This window comes from Brachycentrus maculatus, unplaced genomic scaffold (genome assembly GCF_059751285.1).
Source record: "Brachycentrus maculatus isolate JH-2025_06_01 unplaced genomic scaffold, ASM5975128v1 h1tg000074l, whole genome shotgun sequence".
Taxonomy (NCBI): Eukaryota; Metazoa; Arthropoda; class Insecta; order Trichoptera; family Brachycentridae; genus Brachycentrus; species Brachycentrus maculatus.
The window spans coordinates 69,653-97,357 of NW_028280828.1; the positions used below are offsets into that span (position 1 = coordinate 69,653).

Consider the following 27,705-nt stretch of genomic DNA (forward strand, 5'->3'; position numbering starts at 1 on the left):
GTTTGCCAAGTACATGGCCTAGCCAACCAAATTTCCTTTTATTGACGACAGTTGTGGTTTGCTGCATCCTACGCTGTTTTTCCTTATTCCTCAAGAAGTAACACGCTAAAATTATTTCGCAGACTCTAATCTCGTTGCTAAGTATACGGCCGCTCTGGGTTTTTATGAAGCGCCATGTTTCACAGCCGAATAAAAAGAATAAAAGTGATGCAGGCCAAACTTGGTTTTCACCAAGTACAAATCCGATCTCCAGAAAGCTTTCATACTGTTGGATACGATGCCTGCAAGTTCCAAAACGTACTCGTAGCGTCATCTTGATCGTTAACACATGAAGGAAAGATGAGATGACCAACCCTCCGTTTCAGGTACTAACTAGTCCAGGGTATTGAATAAATATTAGAGTGAAAAAATAACTTTTATTTATTTAACCCCCCCCCTCTCCTGGCAATCGAACCCGGGACCTCCAGAACGGTAACCGAGTGAGCCGACCATTACACTACGGAGGCGGACTTATGAATACATCTATTATTGAAAAAAATATTTAATAACTTTATTTGAAAGTCTGTAAAGAAAAGTTCTTTTTTAATTTTTTAATTTATTTGTTTCATTTTTAATTTTATGTCATAAGTTAAATTAGTTTTCTTTTTAACACTCAAATATGAATATCAAATAAAATTTGAAAGAAAGAATCTTACAGTAATAGAACCAAAAAGCAATGAAAATAATTAAAAGACGGTGTTCAATAATTAATAAATTTATTTTCATATTAACCTCTCATAATACATATCTTTCATTGCAATAATACAAAAAAATCATAACTCCATTATCCTACGTAAAACTGATTGGCAAGGATTATCTACATTTTATGACAACGTGATATTTTTATCGTATTTTGTTTTTATAAATATATACCTACTTATGCCAATTTTATCGTTTAATAAATTAATTATATTATTATCAGATGATATAAATATTTATTATTAAATAGAAAAATGGTTACATGAATACACTATAGTATATAACAAAAGATATGTACAATATCTCATCGACTAGTCATCTGTTAATTCTTAAAATGGATTTATTCCAGTCAGTTATGATTTATTAGCTAAGTGTTATTTAATCGGAATCCATATTTCTAAAATACAAGGAAGGCGGACAATCAGATTTGCTCTTTTTCATCTAGGGAAAAGTGATACAATATTCAGAAAAAGTGATTTTTTACAATGGAATGTTCAAAATTTTATCACTCCTAACCAAATCATCATAACAATAAAACATTTTATAATTTTAATGACATCTTTCAATCAACAGAAATAAAAGTACCTACCTACTATACAAATATTTACAGTAAATTTTAAAACATAAACGCCTGAAAGTTCTCATATTTGAATGGCTTTATTTTTTATTTCATTATTTGTAACTAACTAATATTTACAATTTTTGTTATAATTTACACTCAATCTTAAATTTGGTTAATTACCTTTTCTCGTCTAGTTTTCATTATTGCTTTATTTGTTAGACATTTATGTAAAAAAATTATCTTTTTATTGTAAATCTATTTACATTTACTGCAATTTGACATCTTTGTATTAGCAAAAAGTTATGAAAATATAAAACTTAATTTACTGGATAGTGAACGAATAAAATTAATTAACTCGAAAATGAGTACACTTAGAAACAAAATGTCATAATATTTGTGTATCAATGGGTAAATTAATATAAGTCATACATAAAAAAGAATGGAGAAAATGTTATTATTATTTTAAACTTTGAAAGCTAAATATCTCGTTTCCATCACAAAGGTACATCATTATTTTAAAATCACATTTTCTTTTTTACGGTTATTTTTTGCAACCAAAAGTTTTTTTTAAATATTTTAATGGGTCCGTATTGCATCGTCTCCAGATAAGAAAGAACATTTTGGCTTGCGAGGGGATCATTACTTTTCACAAATCAACGGACTGGCTAATTTCTTTTTGTGCAAAGATCTTACCACCTCCGTTTGAAGTGAATTTCAAAGCGGCTGAGGTTTGGAGCACGTATCTCTCGTGCACGGAGCGGAGCTCAACGAACTGCTGCTTACTCCAGAATCACTGCTCTTTTCGGATAAACATCCACCTCCTGACCCGCCACTGGTGGGTTCCTGGCTGGTAGCGGTCACACCGCCTACTATATACTTCACAACGTTCAGTTTATGATCAGACTCGCAGACATCCTCTACAAGTGTATGATTAATACCAGAAGGTTGCCCAGACCCTGGAGAACTTCTAGAGCTGGAGTTATTCGTAGAATTCTTCAAATGAGAAGGCATTGCATTTTTCCGCAACGCGGATTTATTCATAATGTTTGACCTCGATCTAGAAGGCTCGACAGATACGGTTTGACCTCTTGCGACCACGTAAGAGTCCATGGTTCTCACACATTTCTCATTATTCGCATTACTCGAGACACTGTTTGGCACGGGGATATTCGGGAGATATTGTTCGATCCTATCGTCTTTGATCGTGTTCAGTTTGTGAGCGTGTTGCGACTCAACCCTTTTGAGGATCTCATTACTACATTGTTGAACTACCGAGTCCAAGTTGTTGGGACTGTTAGACGTGTTGTCACTGCTGTTTTGCTCGTGGTCGGAGTTGTCGGAGCGATGGATGAGTGGGGATGTCTTGATGTGAAGAGGAGCGTCGTAGCATCCAGAATCCCTGGGAAACTGACGCCTGCCGAACGGAGATTCCACTTGCTGCGTCATTCTCTTCGAGTCATCTCCTTCAGAGCTGGATCCATGAATGTCACCTTCGCTACCTGTTAAAAAGACAACGCAAAATATGAGATACTTCAAAAATAATTTATTTCAATAGCTGAGCAGTTAAATCAGAAAAATAATGAAAAGAAGCTTAAAAAAATAAAAATATTAATATGTTTGTGATGTGTAATAAAAGACATACTTGATTTGTTAGCAAATTTATTAGCTTATAAAAAATAATCAAGCGTATTACACAGCAAACAATAAATCAAATGGAAGACAAATAAGACCTTTTAAAATTTACTTACAATCCAAGTCGTGTAACAGTTGCACCGCAGTCAGGATCTTGGCTCTGTGATCGGCTGCCATGATTGCTAAGTAATCCAAATCTGACGGTTCTATTTCTTTGAAGAGTTCCAAGTCTTCATATCCGTTCATGATGAATATCGAAGAATACTCTTGCATTCCTATTCTGTGCAGTAAATCTTCTACAGTGGTTGGCCTCGACTTATGGAAACCGTACATTGCGGCATTTTTATGAAGCCATTTTGCGCTGGAACTATTTCGTATTATTCTATCCGATAAGACTTCCACGTTGATGAATTTGAAGTGTCCTACTCGGTTATGTGCTATTCCTCTCCAAAGTCCTGATGCGTTCATGTTGATAACGTCGATAATGTCACCTTTCTGAAAGACAATCAAACAGATGCTTTTGATGAAACAATCCACAAAGAATAGCGGGATAAGTCATATAAACTTCTATAAAGAAATATATGTGAAGGTCCTCGCCAAAACGTTACATTTCCATTAATAACGATTTTAAGTAATCAGGAATTCTTGTAAAATTGTTACGTTTTGGTGCGATTTAATGATTTAACATTGGTTTAAAACAGGATTGGTCACGTTTTATCGCAACTTTAATTAAGATTTCTATAGAATAGAGTGAATAGAACAGATTTGCATTTAAAGGATTTTATGTGCAATATTGGAAATGTAGCTTTTTGGCGAGGACCTCCATATATATAATTGATCTTTAAATTGTTTGGTTTAAAAATATTAAAATACCTTATATCTTAAGGCATCTTTATCATATGAACTGGAGTTGTAATCTACCAAAGCCCTCGCCCTGCAAAGTATTTGTGGTCCATGCCCTGTAGGGCTGAGCTCGCGATTATCTTCCGCCGATATTGATGAATGATTGCTTCCGGCACGGACGAGCGCTTGTGTACCTATTAAAATAAAATAACAATTAACACATTACAAATAACTTTGATTTTTTATATATTTTTCTTTTCTCAAATATAAGTTTTATAATAAATCAATCAAATCGTAACTTACTGCTTCCGGATCCGCTAGGTAGACTTTCGAACGAACTGTTGGAACAAGGGAAAGCCTGGTCATTATTTGGTCTTCGCTGCGGTTGGTCCACTCCTTGCTCCAACCGCAATCGAGATATTTTTCTTTGGACGTCTTGTCTCAGGCCTCGAACTCTTCCAACCAATCCTGATACTCCTTCGCAATCTTCAGCGGACTAAAAAAAATATTACATTAACTAAATGTAAATAAAAAAATAAAAAAATTGTTCGTCTATATGTGTAAATATTTTATTTTTATTTTGTATATTTGTATATTTTGTCTGCTTCCATGGTGTAATGGTAAGCGTCTTTATTTATCGTGCTGGAGGTTCCGGAGTCGATTCCCTGTGGGGGGTAGGGGTAAAAAGAAATATTAGTGATTTCACACTCTAATATTTATTTTATATTACCTTGGACTGTTCCCTGAAGTGCAGGAGTGATCGCCTTGCCTTCATGAAAGTAACGATCAAGATAACACTGCGTCAATACGATGCAGTGCCATATGCACCATTGGGTGCGGATCAGGGTTGGAATAGGTGTATATTTGATTTAAACTTACATTATGGACGGTGGCGACGTGTTGAGAATCATTTTCACTTTCTTCCTGGTCTTCGTAGTCTGAACTGTGCGGAGATAGTCCATCTTCGGGCCTTCTCATTCTGTATGCAGCCATTTGCCTGTACCCCGCCTGGTTCCCTCTCTGCCCCCCGTCCGCGAGCTCCGAGCGGCCGGTCTCAACTGAAAGCCCAGATAAACGGGAGCTTACTGATTGGATATCTGACCCTGCATAGTCCCCGCTCTCCCGGTCTCTGGCGGATCTCAGGGGGATGATCGTCGGCGGGTAGGGACCAGACTGGGGGAGGATGAGGCCTCTGGCGCCCTCTCTAGGGAGAGAAATGTCTCCGGCGCTTCTAAGAGATATCACCCCTTCTCCTCTAGGCTCGTTCCTCAAGTTGAGGGTAAAGCAGACTCTCCCGTTTTGGATAGTGGCTGTCGGAACGGGACCGCCTCCCATGAGGAAATCTTCAGGATCGCTTTCGTAAGGTGGCTCGTCGTACCAGTGCCCGGGAGCTAGACCCATCATGCGAGCGTCTTCATCATACATGTAGGTATCATCTGGAAAACACACTGAGATTACCATCACTCGTCACTGCAGAGAAGCGAATGAAACGTTCATAAATCCAAACTCTTTTCCTTAGCAAACTGGTGAATGTATGTACTTCAAAAATCCACATGGAACACTGTTAGTAAAAAATCATGCCCGTTTTTTCCACCGAAAATAATAACAAAATATTAATATTTAACCCTTAAATGCAAAGCGTTGCAATTCTGCACTAACATTTTTACATCAGTTGAAACATCCTTTAGTCGCCTGGAATTGTCAAAATTCACACTGTTGCATATTCATCACGTACCTAGGAGTTAGAATTAAGTCAGCCTTTTATAACTAGATGGCGCTGTGAGTACTTTCTTGACATTTAGATATTATTGTCAAGGATTTTGTTAATTAAAAAAAATATATCATGCATTTAAGGGTTAAAGGGTAAAGTTACAAAACCCACAAAGACACCCACCAAACGGAAATTTTATTTAATGTAAGTACTTGAAAAGTTTCATCGTGGCTCTAGAGCTCTCACTGTAAACTAATTTGAAACTTGGCAACACCAAAACGTACTTGGGAAGTCGTTTTGGAAAATAATTTCGTATTGTCAGCGTTATGATGAGATGTTATAATATGGTGAATTATACGGCTGTGACAGATATCTTCGCCAACAAATTTAAATAAAGCGATAACTACGCGACGTCTATTTTGAATGAATTTTTTTATGTTTTGGGGAAAATATTCAATTTAGGACGCCAAAAATATATACCTCTAATTGAATCCTCGTAATACAAAAAAGAAGATATTGTATTGATGAATGATTTTTCGAAAATATTTTTTTATAGGTGTTCTTGAAATACCTGGCTCCAAAAGTACATTTTTTTGGTTTCATAATTAAAAAATCATTCTACAAAAAGAGTTTTTTATTTTATTTTTGAAATTATTTTTTACGCTGTTTGTAATTAAAATAATAAAACTATCGTGACCAGAGGCGTTCATTTCATATAGGCAGAAAAACAGTGCTTACTGTATCTCACTCGAGTGTAATATAGGAACGCAACCAGTACCTACCCTATCTTACTGAGTAATTCATATTTAATCTTTTACGGTTTACCTTGATTAAAAACGCTGAAAACTCCACTGACTATGGCAATATAACGATTTTAAAAATATAGGTAGGTACTAGATAACCATACATTCGGCGTTTGTAGAATTAAAAAAAAATCTTATGATATATGACGGACGAACCAGAATGTATGACAAAAACGGATTGGTTTTCGGATATTTCATTCTCATCCGTTAAATCAATACAGGCTCCCCTCGGAGAATTAAAAATTATACTAATCTTGGGGAATATTCGCCAATCATTTTTTCATCCGCCAAGTCTATTTGTCTTTACCCATCCGTGTGTAGGATTTTTGACAAATGGAATTTTAAATCGCTGGATGGAATACGAAACGAATATTCAAATATCGACAAGTAAACCGGCGGAAAAAATACCGAAGCGTTGTAATTTCCAAATATTATCGATGGCTTTAGAACGGCGCGGCGAGAGCTAAGCCGATTAACGGAACGTGCAACTTGCGGACGTCAGGGACGCGCAACCTTGGAATGCGCCCGTTTGTCTTTGAATTAGGGGTAAGAAAACTAAAAAATATTAGTATTCGAACTAGGCATAAGTAAACAAATAATTTTTTTTCAATACGTTTCGTAAATAATTTTTTTTTAATTGTCAAAAAAATTAAGAGAATGCTTGAATTTAGATTCAATAAAATTGTATATGTAGTGTAACATAACCATGAAAATAAACCTAAAATTATCATTAATACATATTTATTTATATAGTGTTATATCATATTAGATTTAATATTTGTTCTTTCATTTATTGTTCTAACTATAATACATTTTAATAAAATAAAACATCTTTGTTACTTATTCCGTATTTTTTTTTAATTTCACTATAATGGGTTTTATCTGTACCGACAGTATTACCGACTTGTAATGTCAGTAATTTGACATTGATCAAATAAAATTAAAGTGAAAAAAAGCTACAAGTATGTAAAAAAATGTCATCGAGTTTGTTTAGTAATTAGATACACAAGTCGGTTATATACTAGTATGGCAAGTTAATTTGTTTAAATATAGAAACTTGTACATTATAAATATTAGACGCACCTTTTATTTTTTTTTAAATACGTTTCTAGGTAAGTATAAACAATATAATATAATTTTTAAAATCATTTTTCTCTCTCTTCATTTGTAATTAGTAAATTATGCAAACTATCATTTGTATTATAAAGAAAAAAATGTTATTAAAATGATTATTCTACAATCTTGTTTCTATGATCTGGATGGTATTTCTCATATTTAAGATTTCAACGCCTATGAACAAATGACGGCAAACCACAGAGCACTCTTAAAATATCAAAGGTTTGAATCTGAGCTAAACGTCAAGCTGCCTTTTTATTACAATTTGGCGAATGGCGCTCTAAAAATCCAAAATCTGTAATTTATTTGTAGGATTCGAAGGATGCAAATGATTTTTGTTTTTCGATAATTGTAATTAAGTTAATAGTTACAACGAAAAGTTGATTTATTAAATTTGTTTAAATGGAGCATGTCATAATTACAAACGTATTTTATTTAAAAATGTACCGCGAAATGAACCCAAATGATGCAGCCTTATTTTGATTAACTTTAGTAACTTTACAACTTAACGTATGTTAAGGGGATATATAAATAGGTAGCGACCGGTTGCGCAAGGAGCCACACGTGTCTCCGCGCACATTTTTTTTTCATATATATTAGAATTTGATTTTTTCATAATACTTAAATATTGAAAAAATATTTGTAAGCATTTTTACAAACTCTACCTTTCAACAACAATTCTTTTTCCAAACCCATAAATTTATTTCGAGAAAACACTTTTTTTTATTCTTTTTATTTTATTTTTTGAATACGAATACGGTATATTAAGCAAAATTTCAATTAAAAGCGATTATGCCACGCCTAAGGTGGATATTTATTTATAATATACGATACGATGGTTAAAATATTATTTGTCCGCTTTCTTCATTTGATAGGTCATAGGACACTTCATCAATTAATGTACGATTATAGTAATTGTAAATGACATCGCTTTACGCTCCAAGGGCTATAAATTAAATAGTGCTAGTTGAAAATACTGTATTAATTAAGACCCCGCTGAGTTGAACTCGTGGCCTCACGCATCATAGTCAAATGTGCTAACCGCGACACTGCGAAGACTGACTAAATACCCAATTCACATAAGTATATTATATACTCACATAGACAACTCAATTATTAACGTGTTAAATATTATGAATATATTAGATTTAAATTATCATTTGACATTTCTTGGTGGAACTGTAATTCATAAGAAAAAAATACATTAACAACTTTAAAACAAATGAATGAGTAAAATAAGCTGTATGCGTATCTTAAAAATACTGTATGCAGACGAAATGCGAACTCTCGCACGAAAATGCGACAAAACGATGAATGTTCGAATAGTAAAACAAGGATTGAATGCAAGGCTGAGATATACATTACCGATAATATTAAGAATGATATGTTGAGATAGTTTGGACATGTGGTAAGAATGAGGGAAAAACGAACGACAAATCAAAGTTATCAGGTAAAGGTAGTAGGAAATAAGAGCAGAAGAAAACCGAATGGTTTATGGAATTATCAAGTATTTCAAATATCATAAGTCAATACTCATGGTCAGTATTTGAAAAAATCGGCTGTTTATGAATGTGGAAGAGGCGAAGAATTTTTGTAAAGACAAAGTATTGTGGCGTGCTTTTGTTCTCTCTACCTACCCTCGGAGGGAAGCGGCGTGATAGTAAATTAGTTAGTTTGTAATATAAGCTACGTAGGTCACTTTGAAGTAATTCTTTAAAATGTGATGATTAAAAAAAAAAAAAAAAACTAATATTTTTGGTGTGTTAATAAACATTGTAAACGTTTGCATTGTGGGTTATTTATGTAAGAAAAATGACTTACGATTATTGGGGTGAATTCTAAGGGAATTGACAAAAATTTGTGGATATAGGTAAAAGTTAACATAAACCAGTAGTTCCACATCCCTGTTGCATTGGTAGGGCTTGTATAACCGTCTGGGTTCCACCAATCTACCATCACCAACCTACCCATAAAACGTACTCACATTCATGCATTTTCTTCATGGCGAACTTTGTAGAAATTCGAAATTTCTCCACCGCATACAAGTATAATACTCGAAGCACACTAGCTTCATAAATGCATTATTAATAAAAAAGAGTAAATACAAAGGTATAAATTCAATTCTACCGACAAATGAAAGTAAAAACCGTACATATAAAAAAATTGATGATAGTTTCAAAACTATAAAATATTTTCGATATTGTTGAATCCCATTTCCTTTAAGGATAAATATATTAGTACAAAAACCGGATAAGCGAAGCTGTGTTTATTTATATAAATTCCTCGTTAGTTTAAAAATATTTTATCATTACATTCCATTTTCTACAGACAATTCAACAAATGAAAAAAAAGAATTACCCGCAAAGCTTATATTTAATTTTTTTTAATACTCGCAGATGGTATAAAAAATGTAGTAAGAAAAATACAAAAAAATCATATAAATATTTCCTTATTTACATTTGCAAACGAAAAGATAAAACTTATATTATTTTAATCAAATTATCAATAATTCTTAACAAATGAATTTAAAAAAATGTAAACTCTACTTATAATAAAATATAAATCTATGTAGTGAAGTTATTGTACGTTCAATAAATATTAACATTGAAAAAATTATTTGTTTTTTCTGTTATCGTTCAGAGACAATACAAACATTATTAGATTTAAATGAAGACAGTTGCTGGTGATGTTAAAAAAAAGAATTATCACTCAGTTTATTATTTTGCATATCATGATTAAAAATTCTCACACATATCCTGTGTACATATGAGATGTGGATTAAAAAAAGTCATACGGTTTCAGGATGGGGGGTTGTCTTTTATAATGTAATGTATACAAATTAAATTATGAAAATATAATGTACACACATTACGAAACTAGTTTTTAGATTTTTAATAGTAACATACATGTATGTACGTACATTTAAAAAATATGTGAATTTCTGACGGATGTGATAACAAAATAAACATGTTATATTATTCAATTTGTAAGATCTTGTTTAATTGCGTTAATATGTTTTTAAACACGATGCCTGAAATAATGCCCTTTTATGTTTAAAAATGACAATATTGACACTACGTTCAGTTATTTCCAGTTCTTTTGAATGTATGTATGAATATATTCATGTGAATATGTGTAGGTCTAGTTTTTACAATAGTAAATAGTTTAAAATAACGTACACAATTATTTATTTTATTTTCATAAATATGAGATCACTGTTGAATTATGTGTAAATTTAATACACTTTTGTTATTGTACTTAATCGTAAAAGTATTCTAGTTAATATAGGGAGGTGTTTAAATAATATATTCTAAGAACCCTATAAGGGGATAAATTGGGGTTTTTGGTATATCATTATCATGTGGGTCATCTTACCTCCCATAGGTCCACGACCCTCCCTGCCTAGGTGTAGTAGCCCGTGCCTTATATCTCGTAATATCTGAAAACAAAAAAGAAGAAAATTCTTAAAACATGCGTATTGATATACTTTACATAATTTTAAATTAGTCCACGTAATAAAATAAATAAAAAAAGCAAAAAAAATAAATTACACGATTAACCCTGATGATGAGAGGGTTCTTGTTGAAACTGGATGAATAAAAAATGTACCAAAAAAAGTGTTTAAAAAGAAAGTTGTTTTATTTTATAGAGTTAATTTTTTTCGATATCTAGAATTGATGATATATGTAATTCGGTGTTGCGAGTGTCAGAAAATACTCTGATGATAGTCAGCAAAAAAATGTTTCCACAATTCGAAATATAGAGTAATAAATAAAATGGCGCTTCGATGTATGAAAAAATTGCCCGTAAACCACGTGACCGAAAATACTGTAGAACGATGAAATAAAAGGGAGTGGGGGTGGGTGCGCCGCGACAAGAAATATGAGAAAATGGAAATGAAAAAAGAAAATGGGCAGTAAAATGGAAGAGGCGAGGAAACTTTGGAGAAATGCTGAAACGTAACGGCCTTAATTTTATTCTGGTACGGATATGCAGTACGCAAATACAGGCAATATGAGTAATGACGGCGAGCGGTCGGGTGGGGAAATAATAAATAACAAACGTTCGAAAAGCTGCAAAACTTTTTTCCCTTAATTATTATTTAGTCTCGCAATATTCTCAAAACAATATTTTAAATTTTCTTCGATCCTGCAGTATAAACCACGTTATGTGCATTGAAAACTTTTTGGGTAAACATTCATTAGAGGTTTTAAAGAAATATCGTGCATATAAATGCTTAAATTTTAAGATATTAAAATAAATTTCTTTACTTAAACGTACTACGTACTTAAAAAATTGTACAATAGATTGTTATCAAAGTACAACCAAAGACACAAGACATAAGACGCAAGGAGGAATAATGAAATGGGAGAGTATCGTATATATCGCTCACTCCTTTCAAGAACGTCATAAATCAAAAATCGTCAATTTTCAGCTGTGCATGTTTTCGGAATGCCCAGAAAATGCACTATATCCCAGCAAAAGCGGCATATTTTTAACTTAATATTTACCCGCTACAGAGCAGAAAGTGTTGTTTTTGCATTTTGAAGAAAAGGTATTGTTTAATTATTATTTTAAATATCCTTAATATTTTTTAAATGGAGAAAAAACCTTCAGGTTTTACCTAAAAAGATCTGTTGCACAGTAAAAAGTTCAATAAGTGGCTTGGTATTTATTTTTAATACATAGTATTATATTTTTAAACTTTAAAAACGTTCTCCTGAAAAATCAAGTTTTTTGATTTATGACGTTCTTGAAAGGAGTGAGCGATATATGCTAAATATTTTTCAATTAGAGAAAAAATATTCAGGTTTTACTTAAAAAGACCTATTGCATAGTAAAAAGTTCAATAAATGGCCTGATATTTATTTTTCTTACATTTTATTATATTCTTAAACATTAAAAAACTGAAAAAATCAAGTTTTTTGATATGTGACGTTGTTGAAAGGAGTGAGCGATATGTCAGATTTGTTACCATTTTTAACGCATTCGATGTAATTATAAACATGGGATGGGACCTAATAATATAATAATGAAATGATAATATTTGAAATATATGGAAATAAGTGATTAATTGATGGAAACTGACAATGAATTTGATATGGTTTTGCTACATTCAATTTCAATTTAATTTCCCATTATTCATATGTAAAATTATATATTTTGTTTACAAATAATATTCATATTATACATTAAATAAGGTTTAACCACCAGTATTTATTTGCAATAGAAATACTTAGTGTAAAACTGTGTAATAACGTCATCATTATGAAATATTAAAAACATTTTTGTACATATTTGATAGAAATGAATTTTTAATGTCTTCTTGACACTGAACTAACGAATAAGTTATCGGTGAATAATGGGTGAGTTACATTATATAAAAAGATTATTTAAAAAAAATGTTGATAAGTTTGACTAAATAAAAGTCATTGGATTTGTTTTCCTGCATAGTATGCAGTTAATGCATTTAGATGCCATGCTGGAGGCCCCGGGTCCAATTTCTAGGGGAGAATAAATAAATATAAATGATTCACTCTAATAATTATTTCATGTCACCCTCGACTGGTACCTTAAACACAGAAGTGATCACCTTGCTTTCAAGTAATTAAAGATCAATGTAACACCGCAAAGATGTGATGCAGTGCCCTATGCTCCATTCGGTGCGTATAAAGTTTTTTTTTTAAATAAGAAATAAAAGTAGTGTAATTGTCAGCACGATAAATATGACACTGCTTTTATACGCTGCAGTGACCTATGCGTCATTGAGTAAGAGAGTAATAAAAGTAAGTAATTGATATAAAATAAATAAATAAATAAATAACGGCTTGATTGATTGAAATGTGATAGTTAGCAGAGAAGGTAGGGTTAATTTTAGGGGATACTGAAGAAACTACGTTTATGTGTTTATAAATAATTACATCCCTTGGCAATAATAAGAAGGCTGAATGAAGGAACAAGTGAAACGAAAAGTTTTCAACTCGAATTACCGACTTTGTCTCATCTCCGGAATGAAACTTAATGCAAACGACGTCCGCAACAAAACTTATTTCCAGAAATTTCACTTTAAAAGGCGGAAACACACGTTGAAGAAACATTATTATCCTCAATTTCCAAAGTTTCAGGCGGTAATAAGGCACTCTGGAGTTTCGGAATGCCTCACTTTCCCCGTTTTACTACGCCTTATAATGCAATTTACAACGATAAACTCATATTTCAAAGGGAATTCGTCACAACTGCCGTAGTATTATTTGTACGAAGTTTTATCACTCAAGTTATCCCCAAAGCAGAAATAACATAGGCTAATCCTACATACCTATGAATTAACTCTAGATTACTAAACCATCTTACGAGTGACGTTGTTCCTTAACATTCATAAAAATAGGACATGATTAGAACGGATTCAACAATCAGGATTAAAACGGGAATAAATGAGATAATCTATTATTTTTTAAAAATGTTTTGATTATTTACGAATATACTTTAATTTCAGACTCTTTCTGTAAGCCTAAGCGGCACATTATTAGATATAGATATCAAATCATAGTAGAGTATGTTTAAACCGAGAAACTCTGACTCAAGAGTCCACGACACTAACCACGGGGCCACAACCAGACACATTTTCATCATCATCATCATTTTCACATTTTCAACACTCAATTTTTTTAAACTATTATTTTAATATTTCTTTGGGATTAAGAGATCACGTAATAGTGAAAATAATTAAAGGTACACCAGGAAGACATTGTTTTTTCAAGGAATTGTATTTTACCGTCGTAATTTTTATGATAGTTTAGTAATCTAGGGTTAAACATTGTCATTCACGATTTACGCACAGATTTCGAGTATCGCTTGTTTAAATAAATAAATGAAAATTATATGAACCAAAAAACGTCGATGTGAATTAATTAATTCGTCAAAAATTATTAGAACAAGGCATGCATGACCAAAATAATAAAAAAATCATATCCCCAATATAAAATTTTGAAAGTTTCAAATGCCCATACCTCTTCATGTTCTCTATGAAATTTTTCTTTTTTCTTCATGGCTTCCTGTACTTTTAACTGAAAATAAAATACATTTCACATTAGACTGTGTATTCAATTTATTTGATTATATTTTCATCTTATTTTATAGATGTAAAGTAAAAAAAAACACATATTGTGTTGTATAATTTTGTCAGATATCTATAAGAAAATAACAAGTATAATAAATTAAATTCAATAAAAAGTTGATTGAATTTACTGATCCATGCAAGGCGTGCTCTGAGACTATAAATGATTAAACCATGCCATAAATAACCGAAAAACAGAGTCAATTAAAATAGGGTATGAGAACCGTAAATTCTATAAGAATTTCAAAAATATTTTGCAATAAGGGAATATTTCCGAGTTATAAATACACATAAAGCTTCAAAAAATGCTTCATGGTCATAAATTCCGCATAGAGAACAAATGATTATCCCATATAATCGTCAGGGTTAAAAAATGACACGAGCAAGAGTTCTGCGAACATCGTACAAATTCAAGATTTTAAACATCTTTGTGCTTTTCCATATTCTAACTAGAATAAGGTGTTGGAAAGAGATAGTTGTAGGATTTAAGTTCGACTTCAACCTCAGTACATTCTTGATCGTCCTTTCTGAACAAAGGGTTCGACTGGACAGCAGATAGCGTAAGTCTCTAGCGATAATCATGTATGTCGTAAAATGATTTTACGGGTCTGCGTTAAAGTTTATGTAATATATAATATTATTTATCTTCTACTGGAATTCTCTATGGGATTTCGACTTTATCCGTATCCAGAAATATATCTTGTCGTATCTTAAGAATTATATAGTATTTCGTCATATTTAGAATCAGCATATGAATTACGATATTATCGTTTTGACAATACATATTACAATAAAAATAACACATTTGTGTCACATTTTTTAAAAAAGAAAACGAGTCAAATATTATAATTTTTTAAACATGCAAGCAATAGTAAAAGTAAAAGTGCAAAAAATGCATTGAAATAAGTGTTCACGTTTTTGCCATTTGAACAAATTGTGGTAAAAATGAAGCCTCATGCAATAACCATCGATCTAAGTGCTATCAGATATAAAAGACGTACCCATCCTTGAAAAAATAAAGAAGAAAAATGAAGTAAAATATTACGTAAGACGTTCCTTAATGATCCTGAAAATTGTCCAAAGTACCAGGCAGAAAATAATTGACCAATAACAAGCAAACATGCGTACCTTTTAGACATTAAGACAACATAAATATCCAAATAACTACAGTAAAAAAATGGTAAATGAATTGCCTATTTGCAAAATAGGTGCGTTTGGCTGAATCCACCCTAAGAGAAGATATTTTTATACAGTTTATTGTACTAGATCCAAGATCAGGCAATTCTCGGATTAGCGTGTCTCCTCCAGCTCACCCTATGAATTGTCTCTTCGAAGGTGTTGGGAGCTCCTCCGTTCATCTGGAAGTATCGAAGGCGATCGTAGTCCCTCGGATCCACCATGGATCTAAGGGCCGTGTCACCAGGAGGGCAGAAGCCGAGCATTCCACTCTGCAACACGCTGTCTGGAGTGTCCACCTAGTGATAATAGATCTTTAGGGGACGGGTTCAAATGCTCACCATTAAGATCCCCACAGCGAATCGTATAAGTAGAGAAAACGTGGTCGATTCGAGAAGAAAATCCCTTGAATTTAACACTGAAATATCATATTAACATAAAGAAGTATATTGAAGTTTATTCAATAGCTGTTTAACGAGAAAAAAATACTTTAATGTCAATTGTCAGGAGACGGGTTCAAATGCTTAACATTTAAACGCCCACACCAATTTGATGAGGAGAGAAAACACGGACGATAAGAGAAAAAAATCCTTTAATCTAAAATATCATATTGATATCTGAAGATTACAACATAGATGAATACGAATATGGAAGTCTGTTCAATAGCTGTATACGTGGAATATACCTATAAGTGTATAAAATGAAACTAAATGTCAATTGTCAGGGGACGGGTTCAAATACTCAATATTTAAACGCTTACACCGATGTGTATGAGAAGAGAAAACGCGGATGATTGGAAGATATTTCCCTTCAATTTAATAATAAAATATTATTATGATATCCCAAAATAGATGAAGAAGAATATGGAAGTCTATTTAATAGAAAGTATACTTGGAATGTAAAGTGTCCAAAAAATACTAAATGTCAATTTAATTTATTCCAGATGATGAATCCCATCTCTATATTAAAAAAAACTTATTTTCAAAATCTTAAATTTTCCATTGTAATTTACAGAATTCTTTAAAATTAAGACACGATATTTTATTCGAATACGCTTATATTTTTACTACTTTATGCCTGCAACGGGTGTTTTGACCAGTGACAAGTCAAAACATGTTTTTTTAAAAAAAAAAGATTTTTTGCCTGCAATGGCAGTATCATCTGTTAAATGTAACAATTAAATATTCCATATTATATTGCTTAGGGCGGATAGCTTGCTTCTTGGCAGATGCTGTCAACTGATATTTTCAATGCTTTCAATTGCATGGTTGTTTTATAGATTTTCATAATTTTCCCAAGCATTATCAAATTGAACCTTTTTTATGTGATTTTAATTTCTTTAATTTCCAAATAACCAGGCTGAGCTACAATAACGCGTGGACGGATAAAGCTAAATTATACACGGATAATTTATTGAACTAAAAATATAAACTCTAATAAAAATATAAATTTCTGAATTTGAAAAAAAAACATATCTTTCACTATTTAATATGATTCACTTGAACAGTTTTAAAATTTAATCGTAAAGCTATAAAATGGTTTTTAAGCTTGTTAACTGTAATAATTCATACTTTCACACAAGGCAACCATATGGACTTAAGAAATCAATTGTAGTATGTGGTAAGTATTGTTGGTGGTTACTGTTTCTGTATTTATTACTGAACATTGAACTGTAACGGCCACTGATGTGATATATGATAATCGCTGAAGTTGACACGATATAAGTAACCATTACACAGTCGTTCTCCGTACTAAATTGGCCGAGTCGTACGAGTATGTGTAAAGAGTATGTGCCTCATGTGGGGTGCCTGCTGAACAAATTTGTAGCTTGTTACAGCCATTTTGTAAATCATACTTCGGTTAATAAACGAACGATAAGTGCACATTGTCACGATAACTTAAATGCTGAAAATACTTAAGGGATACTTTGTATGTTTTCACTCAAAGCTTGAATAGTACTTAAATAGTATTTTTTCAATAATATTTTGATTGTTTAAATTTCTGTTCACGATTGATTTTATTTTTTACGGTATACATGAATATTTTTTAATGAATACAAAGATCTCAACAATAATAAAGATTTTGAAAATTTAACCATAAAATTTCCTTTTAAACTTTATTGGTTGAACATAGATATTCACCATTTTACACTTTTTATTTTTTAAAAGATTGGCGTTTTTTGTTGAGGAATGTTATTTGTATGTTTCCTTTTATAAATACGAACACCCATTACAAAATATAGGAAAAAAGAACATCATAGGTAGGCAAAGAGAATAGAATGCCACACCATACTGTATTTAACAAACAATCTTCGCTTTACATCTTTTCATACACGCCTGCCGATTATTCTGACTCCTGACATGGCCAGTTCAACTGTTTAAAATATTTGATAATGCTAAGTATTTCAAATGACATTAGCCTAGTATTTTTTTCACCGTTATCACACCTTTTTTATTTTAATAATAATGCTTATACATACAACATGATAATTATAGGATTTCCAGTATGATTTATAATGATTAAAGAAAACGCTTCGTTTTTTACCACTTGAGTTTTATTATAGACTACATGTTTCAGAAGTTAAACTTCCATCATTCAGGTCTGTATAATAACTGTATTCAGACCTGAATGATGGAAGTTTAACTTCTGAAACATGTAGTCTATAATAAAACTTAAGTGGTAAAAAACGAAGTGTTTTCTTTAATCATTGTAACATGTCTTACCACAAAGTTAATGCCGAAACAATAAATAAAATATGATTTATAATGATTACTTCTTAGCATTTGTGAATATATATATGAAATATTTGTGTATCTTTGAAGATGACAAGAGGTGAATTAAAATAGTAGGTTATTGAAAAATATCTAGTGTATTGAAAAATATATGTATTTAAACGAAAATTATTTTATGATTTAAATATTCATATTAGACTTATTTAAAAAATTCTGTATTTTATAACAAATACCAAAATACGTTTCTATTTTTTATTTTATATTAACTTTCTGCGGTGTATTCATTTGACAAAAGTCCTGTAACAGCATAATTTACACGTATTATGTTACCGCAACGTCATAACACACCATAAAGCTCATATCTAAAGAGGTACACGCGTTTCTCACAATTTTTTAGCAGGCGTTGCTTGCGACAGTAAGAAATATAAATGACATGTTCTTGTAAGGTGGGATTTATACCAGAATAACTGCAAAATTTAAGACCTGGGGACCACAATGATATAAGATAATTGTTGATATTCATTTTGGTTCGATAATATATGTATTTAAAAATACATACAAATAGTATATCGTATTCCATAAAATCAGACCTTAATTTTTTTATCTTAGTTAATTTAATGAGAGAGCCATTTTTTAGCATCAGTTTACATTAGTATACATCCAAACAAATCACTTTGGTAAATATATGTACTAAATGTTTGTATGTTGATAGTCAAGTCAACTATAAATATGAGATTTTTTTAAATGTTAAAAATATATATAAATTTATATGTAAATTTTAACACTTTTAAAGTATTTGAACTATGAAACATGAATCGGAAAAAAAACAAATGTTTTCATAAATTAGTTATATATTAGGTAAATACAATATTTTTGGAGAAGACAATATTTATTCGAATAAAACGCAAAAATAAAAATATCTTTAACAGAAAATTAAGATTGAAATAATGATATGTTTTTAAAAGAAGTAAAAAATTATAAATAACAACAGTTAGGATAAAGTGAAAAAGTTAATGTTTATTTAAAAAAAATATTTAACAGCAAATGGAATTGTAGTAAATATTTTAGAAAAAAAGGTACTTAATTCCAGGCGATTTAGGTGGAAAACAAAATATAGTTACGAGAAAAAGTATTTTCGGTATACGAGGGAGCAATAATTCTATATCGAGGTACAAAACTCACACCTAGAGCATGTACGAGCCAAGATATGTTATCTCTACAGGTCCGCGGTGTAAAAGTGTATGCTATTAAGGATTAGGTTAAACCTCGTATCAGGGGCCATCACCCCAGAAGCTAAGGGTAGCTTAGTGGAGAGGACTGTTTGTAGCTGCGAAGGAAAATGATCCTAAACATCGCAAGGGCAGGGAATAAAACATTACTGGTTAAACTCAAAAGTCCGCAGAGGACTTAATGGCGCGCGGAGGGGAGTTGACCCCGCCGTAAAGGGTTGCAGTTCTCTGTCTGGCGTTCAAATACTTATACCATAATTTAATACAATGTGCATTTTTGCAAAACCAACAATAAAAAATATAAATAAGTTAAACACCAAAACTAAAATTTGTTTATTTTGAAATTCACAAAAAAAGTTTTTTTTTGTAATTTACGTATTTTAATCATATAATGTATTCATTTTTTTATTTGAGAGTTTAAATAATTAAAACGTTTTAAATATAGCTCTTGATTGAGGTCACTGGTGCTCCCCATGGCGATCAACGTATTAAGAAGTAAATTAATTGAAAATGGCGAGTAAATTAATGTTCTTTGAAACACTCAATAAATAAACATATATTTTCATAATTTTCACACTATCCCACACGATTCTGTTAACATATAAGACATTGTTTATTAGATACATTATTTTGACAAACAAAATTAATCCAACGACAGCACATATATTCATATTTAAAAAAAATAATGCAATTTCCGTGTTAAATAACAGACAAAATATTGAATGTTACAAGAGTATGTGATTACTTAATCCAGCCAAATGCTAGGTCATTAACCCTGAAATGCTGAAACTTCCATCTTTTTTCATTAAAAAACAATAGATGCTTCGTCTAAAGTAAATAAGAATTTATGGCTCTGTCAACTTCACAAACAACAGTAATAGTTTATTTAATTAATAAAATATAATACGATACGCGGTACAATGATTTCAAGTAACAAAATATAAGTTCCCATCTATTATTTTTATAGACAAGTACCACCAAATTTTTGAGCGCTGCAGATGAATGTCCGTAAAGGTTATAAGAGTGTTATATTCTAGTGGTCGAGCGTGTCCTATCAATTTAACCCTCTTGTTGAATCTCGCCAAATGTATCCTACAATTTCAGAGGCACTGAGTCGAATGGGCCGCATCATTCTGACCATGTGAAAAATACGAATGGAAACACTTTGCCAAGTTTTATGAAACCGCGAAAAAATGCACGGGCAAGGTTTTTTAACTTGTTACTTGAAACCAGGATACGTTTTAAGTATTCAAGGTTTTAAGGGCTTGAAGTAGAGAGTCTGTACGTGTGAAATTATAAGGCTTAACGATTCTTTTTGCGAGCGGAGGTAAATAACTTAAGGGTTCATATAGAAAAGTAAAAAGAGATCTTGGGGGACTTTTTTACTTTCCGTATTGATCATAATCCATTTTTGTTACATGATACGTTACTGTTTACTTTAGGTCTAGTATAATACCTTTGTTATTCGGTTCATACAACTTGTTTTTGCTGTGTTTATCGATCGGACTATATAACATAATGCTAACGTGATGAATAAAAGAACAACGGAAACCGCGATAGTTATAGGATTTAAAAAAGTCTCAGTATAAACTGTATAATTAAAAGATATAATATAAACTACGTTTACTTAAATATAAAGATAAATATTTAGTTATGCCTGAAACTTAAAAAAACATATTTAGTATGGAGTTGCAATCAAAAAATAAAATCGTTGATTTGGGTACAATCAGTAAATTCCAAAATATAGTGTTTAAGAGAAATTTACGGTTCATTATATTATTCCATGATTTTGTGAAGTATAATTTCATATTTGGTAGCCATAAAAGGACTCTATGGTAAAAAATCTCATTGTTTCATAAAAAAATAACATTGAACAAAACTTAAAAACATGGTAAAGTTTAAAGTTGAAATTCAGATTTTCTTATGTCAAATATTTGAATGGAAACATTTATTAAAAATAATATGGTTTTAAAAGTTTATGGGTTTTAGCGATCAATTGATTTCATTTTGAAAGAAATATTGAATCGATTTTTTATTGTAGGTACACTGAAGTATAAGTCACCAAAGATAAAATTAATATTCTCGATATATTATTTTTTAAAGAAAGAACTCGAAAGAGTGTAATTTATAAGATTATAAAGAGCGTAGGCGGCTTACGAAGTATCCGAGTTATCAAAAGTACTTTAACTTTTTTCAAGTTGAGTAAATTTTTATTCAAATTTTAGCGAAGAGAGCGCAAAAATAAACTAAGGGATGAAGATCAAAGATTGTTTGACGTACAACTTGTAGTAAAACCTTTAGGGGCAGTTTAACGAACGTGGATCCCGTGACAAATGAGAACAGCGTAAAGACATTTCACCTTGCCAATCAGCTAAAGGTCACTTAAGACAAATTGCTTTGAGATGGAGGGAGATGAAAGGAGATGGAATCAATCTCAAACGAGATACGTAAGGGATGCTGACAACGTAAGAGTTCGTTAGGTTTTTGAAGGATGACCTATGCCAGGGTATTAGATAAGGGAAGATGTAACCTACTAACTACTAATAGAAAAGCTTCTTAAAACTGTATTTTCATTCAGTTCCTTGACAATATTTTCAGTATGTTAAAATCTTTTATTTAGATTTTACTAATTTAAAAAAAATCTTCTTATTTACAAACAAATATTTCACTTTTAATTGTTAACTAATTTAGTTTTAACTTTGCCATGAAATAAATATTAAAATAAAATTCTTGCTAAAGACGAATTTTTGAGTTCAAATATAAAAAAAAACTACTAGTTTAGATAAGTAAAGATATTTTTATCAACATGTTAAATGTCAAAGTGTTAAGGTTTATATTTTCACCTGCTGATAAGAACATCTGTAGCTCTCAAAACTAGTCTTGTTAATATGATTAAACTAGAAAATTTGTCATGTGTAATTGTTTTATTTTTATATTTAATTATTGAAAACGATTTTTATTTTTAAAAACAGTTTTAGGGTAAGATAGAAGGCCTACTCAATTCTTTAAAAAAATGTCGACATAAAACATGGATCTATTACGTTAATTTCACGCCACGTCAAATTTTCCGCCAAGATTTTGCTCAAAATTATGATTGTCATTTGTCACACAGTTTGAATGGCTAACTTCATACCATCGTAAAAATAGCTATTGTGTTGTGACTCCCTATAACGTCTTCGTAGGGTGCTAACTAGTCATATTAAACAGCTGATATTATCTATGGAATATTTTTACAATAACCCAAACGCTTCAAATGTAAATTTTCTTATTTTTCTTCAAACCGTTATCCGCACCCCAAAGTGCACAGGGCACTGCATCATATACTATATTCACTGCAAAAGAAATGTTATCTTGATCGTTAACACATGAAGGAAAGGCGATCAGCCCTCCGCTTCAAGTACAAATTGATAAACATTAGAGTTGTTGAGGTTAGTTTGTTCGAAATCTCTAATTGCCTAAAGTTATTCAACAATTACTTTGAAATTTCGACAAGACTTAGCATTTTAATACGTGCGTCTTTTTATTTATCTATTGTAATAATAAATTGTATACCTAAATAACCATTTGAAAACATCAAACCTTTTTTTCACCGATGTTTCAAAAAGTTTTCACCGATGGCTTCGAAATTCTGACAAATCGTTTTTATTTACATAGTTTTCATAAATAAGCATTGTTTAATATGAAAAACTCTTGTTATAATGAAAAATAAATTATATGTTTACTTATGAATTTGTATCTTTATTTAATACTTATAAAACTTAACTTTACTATATTTTAGCACCAGAATAAACTGCTTGATTTTTAGTTTATCGGGACTGTATATTAAAAAAAATGTATCTTAATGGTTAAATGAAAATTATATTTAAAAACAAGGCATGGTTTGCTCTTTGATAGGCAAATGGTATATTTTGATATCTACAATTTATTTCATTAAAAAAAATTGTCCAGGTTACAAGAACGTTTCGGAAAAATATAACCTAAAAGATTGAAAGATTATTGTAATATTTCTGATGTTCATCTAGGATTATCCTTTTTACGATTTCAATGCAGCTGATTCCTTTTGAAGAATTTGATATTAAAATACAAACTTGATTGTTTTATTAAGTAAGATAAATTCTCAACTACGCCCGAACGGATAAATCTTTCCACGGACCTGTATAATTTGTCATATCAACGGGAAGGGGATTAAATTTGAAAAAAAGTATGGGGTCGGTCCAAATTAGGTATACCGCTGTCTCGTTCGCTCCCGTTGGGGGCCCAGAAGGAGGGGAGTGAAAAGATCTGACAGATGACTGTCGATTTACTTTAGGCTGAGATGTCAGCGAAGCTCATTGCCTCAGGTGATTATCCCCAAGATGGATTATGATCCGCCCCGTGAAAAATGATAACTTTAGAAAATCGGACTTGTTGTATTTCATTTGGAAGTCATAACCAAACTTAAATAATAAAGTCTAAAATAATGAAGAAACTTTAAAGCTCGTTTCAATGCTTGGTATCGTTGTACCAAATCTATGTATCTTTGAAATGATCTAGGGTTATACAATGAAACAAAAATTATAATATGGCTTTTCCACTTTTGTTTTATTTGACTAAAGACCAAGATTTGTGATGACGAACTCAGTCACTGGGCAAATGATATAATTGTGGAAAAAGCTAAAAAAAAGTTTTTTTACTACATGAAATCTAATTCACAAGTGAACATTGATTTGATCATCGAATGTTGTATTTAGTATTTAAATCAATAAGTTTACATAAATAGTATTTAAAAAATATTTTGAGTCGTTACCAATACGTTTTAATTCAGATATACTCTCATATACTCAATACGAACTTCAGCTATAATAAATAAAAATCGAGTAGTTTTAGTGATGTAGGGGTTTAAACATAAGTAAAATAATAGATTTATATTATCCACTGACACTTCGTGATGGAATTGCATTTTTAATTTATTATTAGATTAAAACCAATATTTTTAGCTTTTCCACTTTTTTATTTGACCAGCGACCGGGTTTCGTCGTTACCGACATCATCAGACTGGTGAGAGGCTATACAAATTGTTATGTTATATATAAAAAAAAAATCATGGTTATCAAATCATGGTTATCAACTCCTGCCTTCTTTTATATATAACATAACAATTTGTATAGCCTCTCACCAGTCTGATGATGTCGGTAACGACGAAACCCGGTCGCTGGTCAAATAAAAAAGTGGAAAAGCTAAAAATATTGGTTTTAATCTAATAATAAATTATAAGTAAAATAGTAAATTTTGATAAATATATGTATGTATAATATGATTGCTTAAACCAGATGACAGGACGATATAAATAAAACTGTTTTAAAAAACTTTAATGTCACCTGAAATACGTTTAGTAGCATTGAGTTAGATTCAACTATCCTCACCGATTATTTCACATTTTTTAAAATTTTAATCCTGCAAAAAAATTGATACTAAAAAATGTACTATATGAAAATAAGGTAGTTTAAAAAAATACAATAATTCAAAAGTGCAATACTACTGTTTTCTTTCAGTTTGCATAGAAGAAAACTTAAGTCTTGTTGCATGAATTACGACTTAAGTAGAAAATAAATAAAAATCGATATTTGTGTCCCATGTCCCATGTCCCAAGTCCCGGGTCCCAGTGGGGCGGTGTAGCCACAAAGGCGCATTAGATCAGCGCGATAAAGGGGTCCCAGACGAGCCGGCTCCGGCCTTTTGTTCTCGGAGATAAAAACCGAGAGTAGGATACGAGAACAGGTGAGAGGGACACTTGAGACGAACCTCCCCTACGCCACTGAAACGAATTCCGGCTGGAGTACCCAGTTAATTGCTCTGAACTTGGTTTTGAAGGAATTTGAAACACGAAACCGTTAATCTCTGTATTTAAGATATATCTACTGAAACCATACACATACGTGGAGGTCCTCACCAAAGGTTAAATTTCCAATACTGCACAAAAAATCATTTAAATGCAAATCTAAGACTAAATACACTATTATTTTTAACATCTCATCAAAGATGAAGAAAAATATGGAAGTCTGGGCATTTGATGAGATGTTAAAAATAATATGAAAATAACTCCTGTAATTGGAGATTATCCAGATTTTGTGAACAAGTATTTGGACACACTCAAAATGTTGTAACTAAATACACTAAGTAAGACTTATAATATTTCTCTAATAATCTATTTCGATTTCTAAAAAACATTGGGTTAAAAATAATTTCCAAAATATATATTGAATACAACAAGAAAAAACATTTTACAATTTTATATGATTACCAAAAACGTTTCTCAGAATATTTTTGTATGCTTGCAGCTAAAATGATAAAGGGAAAGTTTTCAGTGGAAAAATAACCTCGTTAAACTAACCAACATTTGAATATTATTCGAGCAAGAAATGACAAAACAAGCCACATTCCGCAGGGATGATACTAGTTCGTAAAAAAACCTCCCCAATGTGAATATTTACACCTACAAAACTCAATTGGAGTTAAGGAAAACAAGCTATTCCATTCCATGCCGCCTGTGTCATGTCGCCGGAGAAAAACATTTTTACGACCAAATAAGATGGCGTCAACGAAGTCATTTGAATAAAACGAAAGGAAATTATTTATAATATTGTATGTACTAAAACATAAACACGTATTTGATGTCCCTATATGTGTGTGTTATATATATATATATATATATATATATATATATATATATATATATATATATATATATATATATATATATATATATATATATATATATACTATTTCATTTTTAAGGTGATATGGAGCGATAGACAAAAACGAGAGACTAAAAAAATATATTTTGGGCAAGAATGACTAGATTAATGGATGTGAAGAAAGCTAGAAGTGTATGTCAGGATAAAAAGGTGTGGCATTCCATCCTTTCTGCCTACCGATGCGGGAAACTGCGTGATGGTAGTAGTAGTAGTAAGAGTAGTAGTAGAATAAGAAATTGAATTATCGGTAGAAGCAATCAGATTTTATTCAACATTTAAAATGAATTGTTTTTCTTCTTTACATTTCATTTATATTTTAAAACTTGAGTAAATATTTTTTTAACTTAAAAACTATATAGTTAAATATAGTCATTTGAATTTCTCGGATTTGGATTTTGGAAGTCTAACTCAGGCGTGAGAAACCAGCGGCTTCTTAGCTACTTTAAAATGTCCTTTTTACTATGCCAATTTAAAAAAAAGTAATATTTTTAACTTTTAAAATCAGCTTTCGTATTTTTGTGTCTGCATAACTCGAGAAGTAGTCAATGGTTTGATTTTTCGGTTGTGTATTGAATCAGATAAATGAATCTTGCCTTTTAAAAATGACAAGGTTTCTTACAAATATTTTGTGGTATAAAATGACGTTGTTTAAATAAAAGACGTTGACTGTCAATATAATGTAGTCGTGTGATGAAGAAGGATTACAATTGAATTTTGGTGACATACTAAATTTGTGCAAAACCAAAACTCATTTTGTCAAGATGACAAAGCTAGGGTTAAGGTTTTAAAAATAAAATTCGTTGGATAACGAGAAATTACTTTAGTAGTCTGTGCACATATTATCTTTGCTATTACCTATTCAAGATCTTCACCTGGTGAGAATTGTATGTGCTTCATATATTTTTTATAGCATATATATGTACGTGTGTTCAAACATGTATGTGAATTGCCAAACGTGAGTTGAAATGGCAGATTAACGTAGCATTACGGAAAATGGGAAACGATTTAATGGTACAAATCTCGCAAATATTTATAGGTTTTCACGGCGTTAATTTCATAACACACTTAAATTTTCGAGGAGATACGTACATAAAATATCCTTCTTATTTTATAAACAATAAAAATTACATCATTTACAAAGTCTTTTGAATAATTTATAAAGGATAAAATTGCAGCAAAGAATGATGAAAAAATAATCTTTCGAAGAAAACAAAAGACCTTTGATAATATTAAATTGGTTAAAGGTATTACGAGTACTACAATTTAACTATAAATTAACACTAGGTTTATTTATACAAGTTTTGGAAGCTGAGCT

The 27,705-nt window shown here is 31.2% G+C and overlaps 1 protein-coding gene across 6 annotated transcripts in view; it reads right to left on the reverse strand.

The window, feature by feature from the left end:
* Window positions 1-777: 777 nt before the first annotated feature.
* The window catches only part of LOC148311119 (uncharacterized), a 415,481-nt gene continuing 388,553 nt past the window's right edge, over window positions 778-27,705 (reverse strand). For 2 of the 6 annotated variants that reach the window (XM_088257212.1, XM_088257211.1), the window contains exons 6-13: window positions 15,833-15,994; window positions 14,413-14,469; window positions 10,781-10,844; window positions 4,655-4,833; window positions 4,079-4,271; window positions 3,806-3,969; window positions 3,049-3,427; window positions 778-2,799 (exon numbers count right to left, since the gene is read on the reverse strand). In XM_088257212.1, coding sequence (XP_088113338.1) covers window positions 2,015-2,799; window positions 3,049-3,427; window positions 3,806-3,969; window positions 4,079-4,271; window positions 4,655-4,833; window positions 10,781-10,844; window positions 14,413-14,469; window positions 15,833-15,994 — 1,983 coding nt within the window. In that variant the 3' untranslated portion in view covers window positions 778-2,014. Of the gene's footprint in view, window positions 2,800-3,048; window positions 3,428-3,805; window positions 3,970-4,078; window positions 4,272-4,654; window positions 5,212-10,780; window positions 10,845-14,412; window positions 14,470-15,832; window positions 15,995-27,705 lie in introns of all 6 variants that reach the window. The other 4 variants (XM_088257209.1, XM_088257208.1, XM_088257213.1 and 1 more) reach the window with 3 other exon arrangements.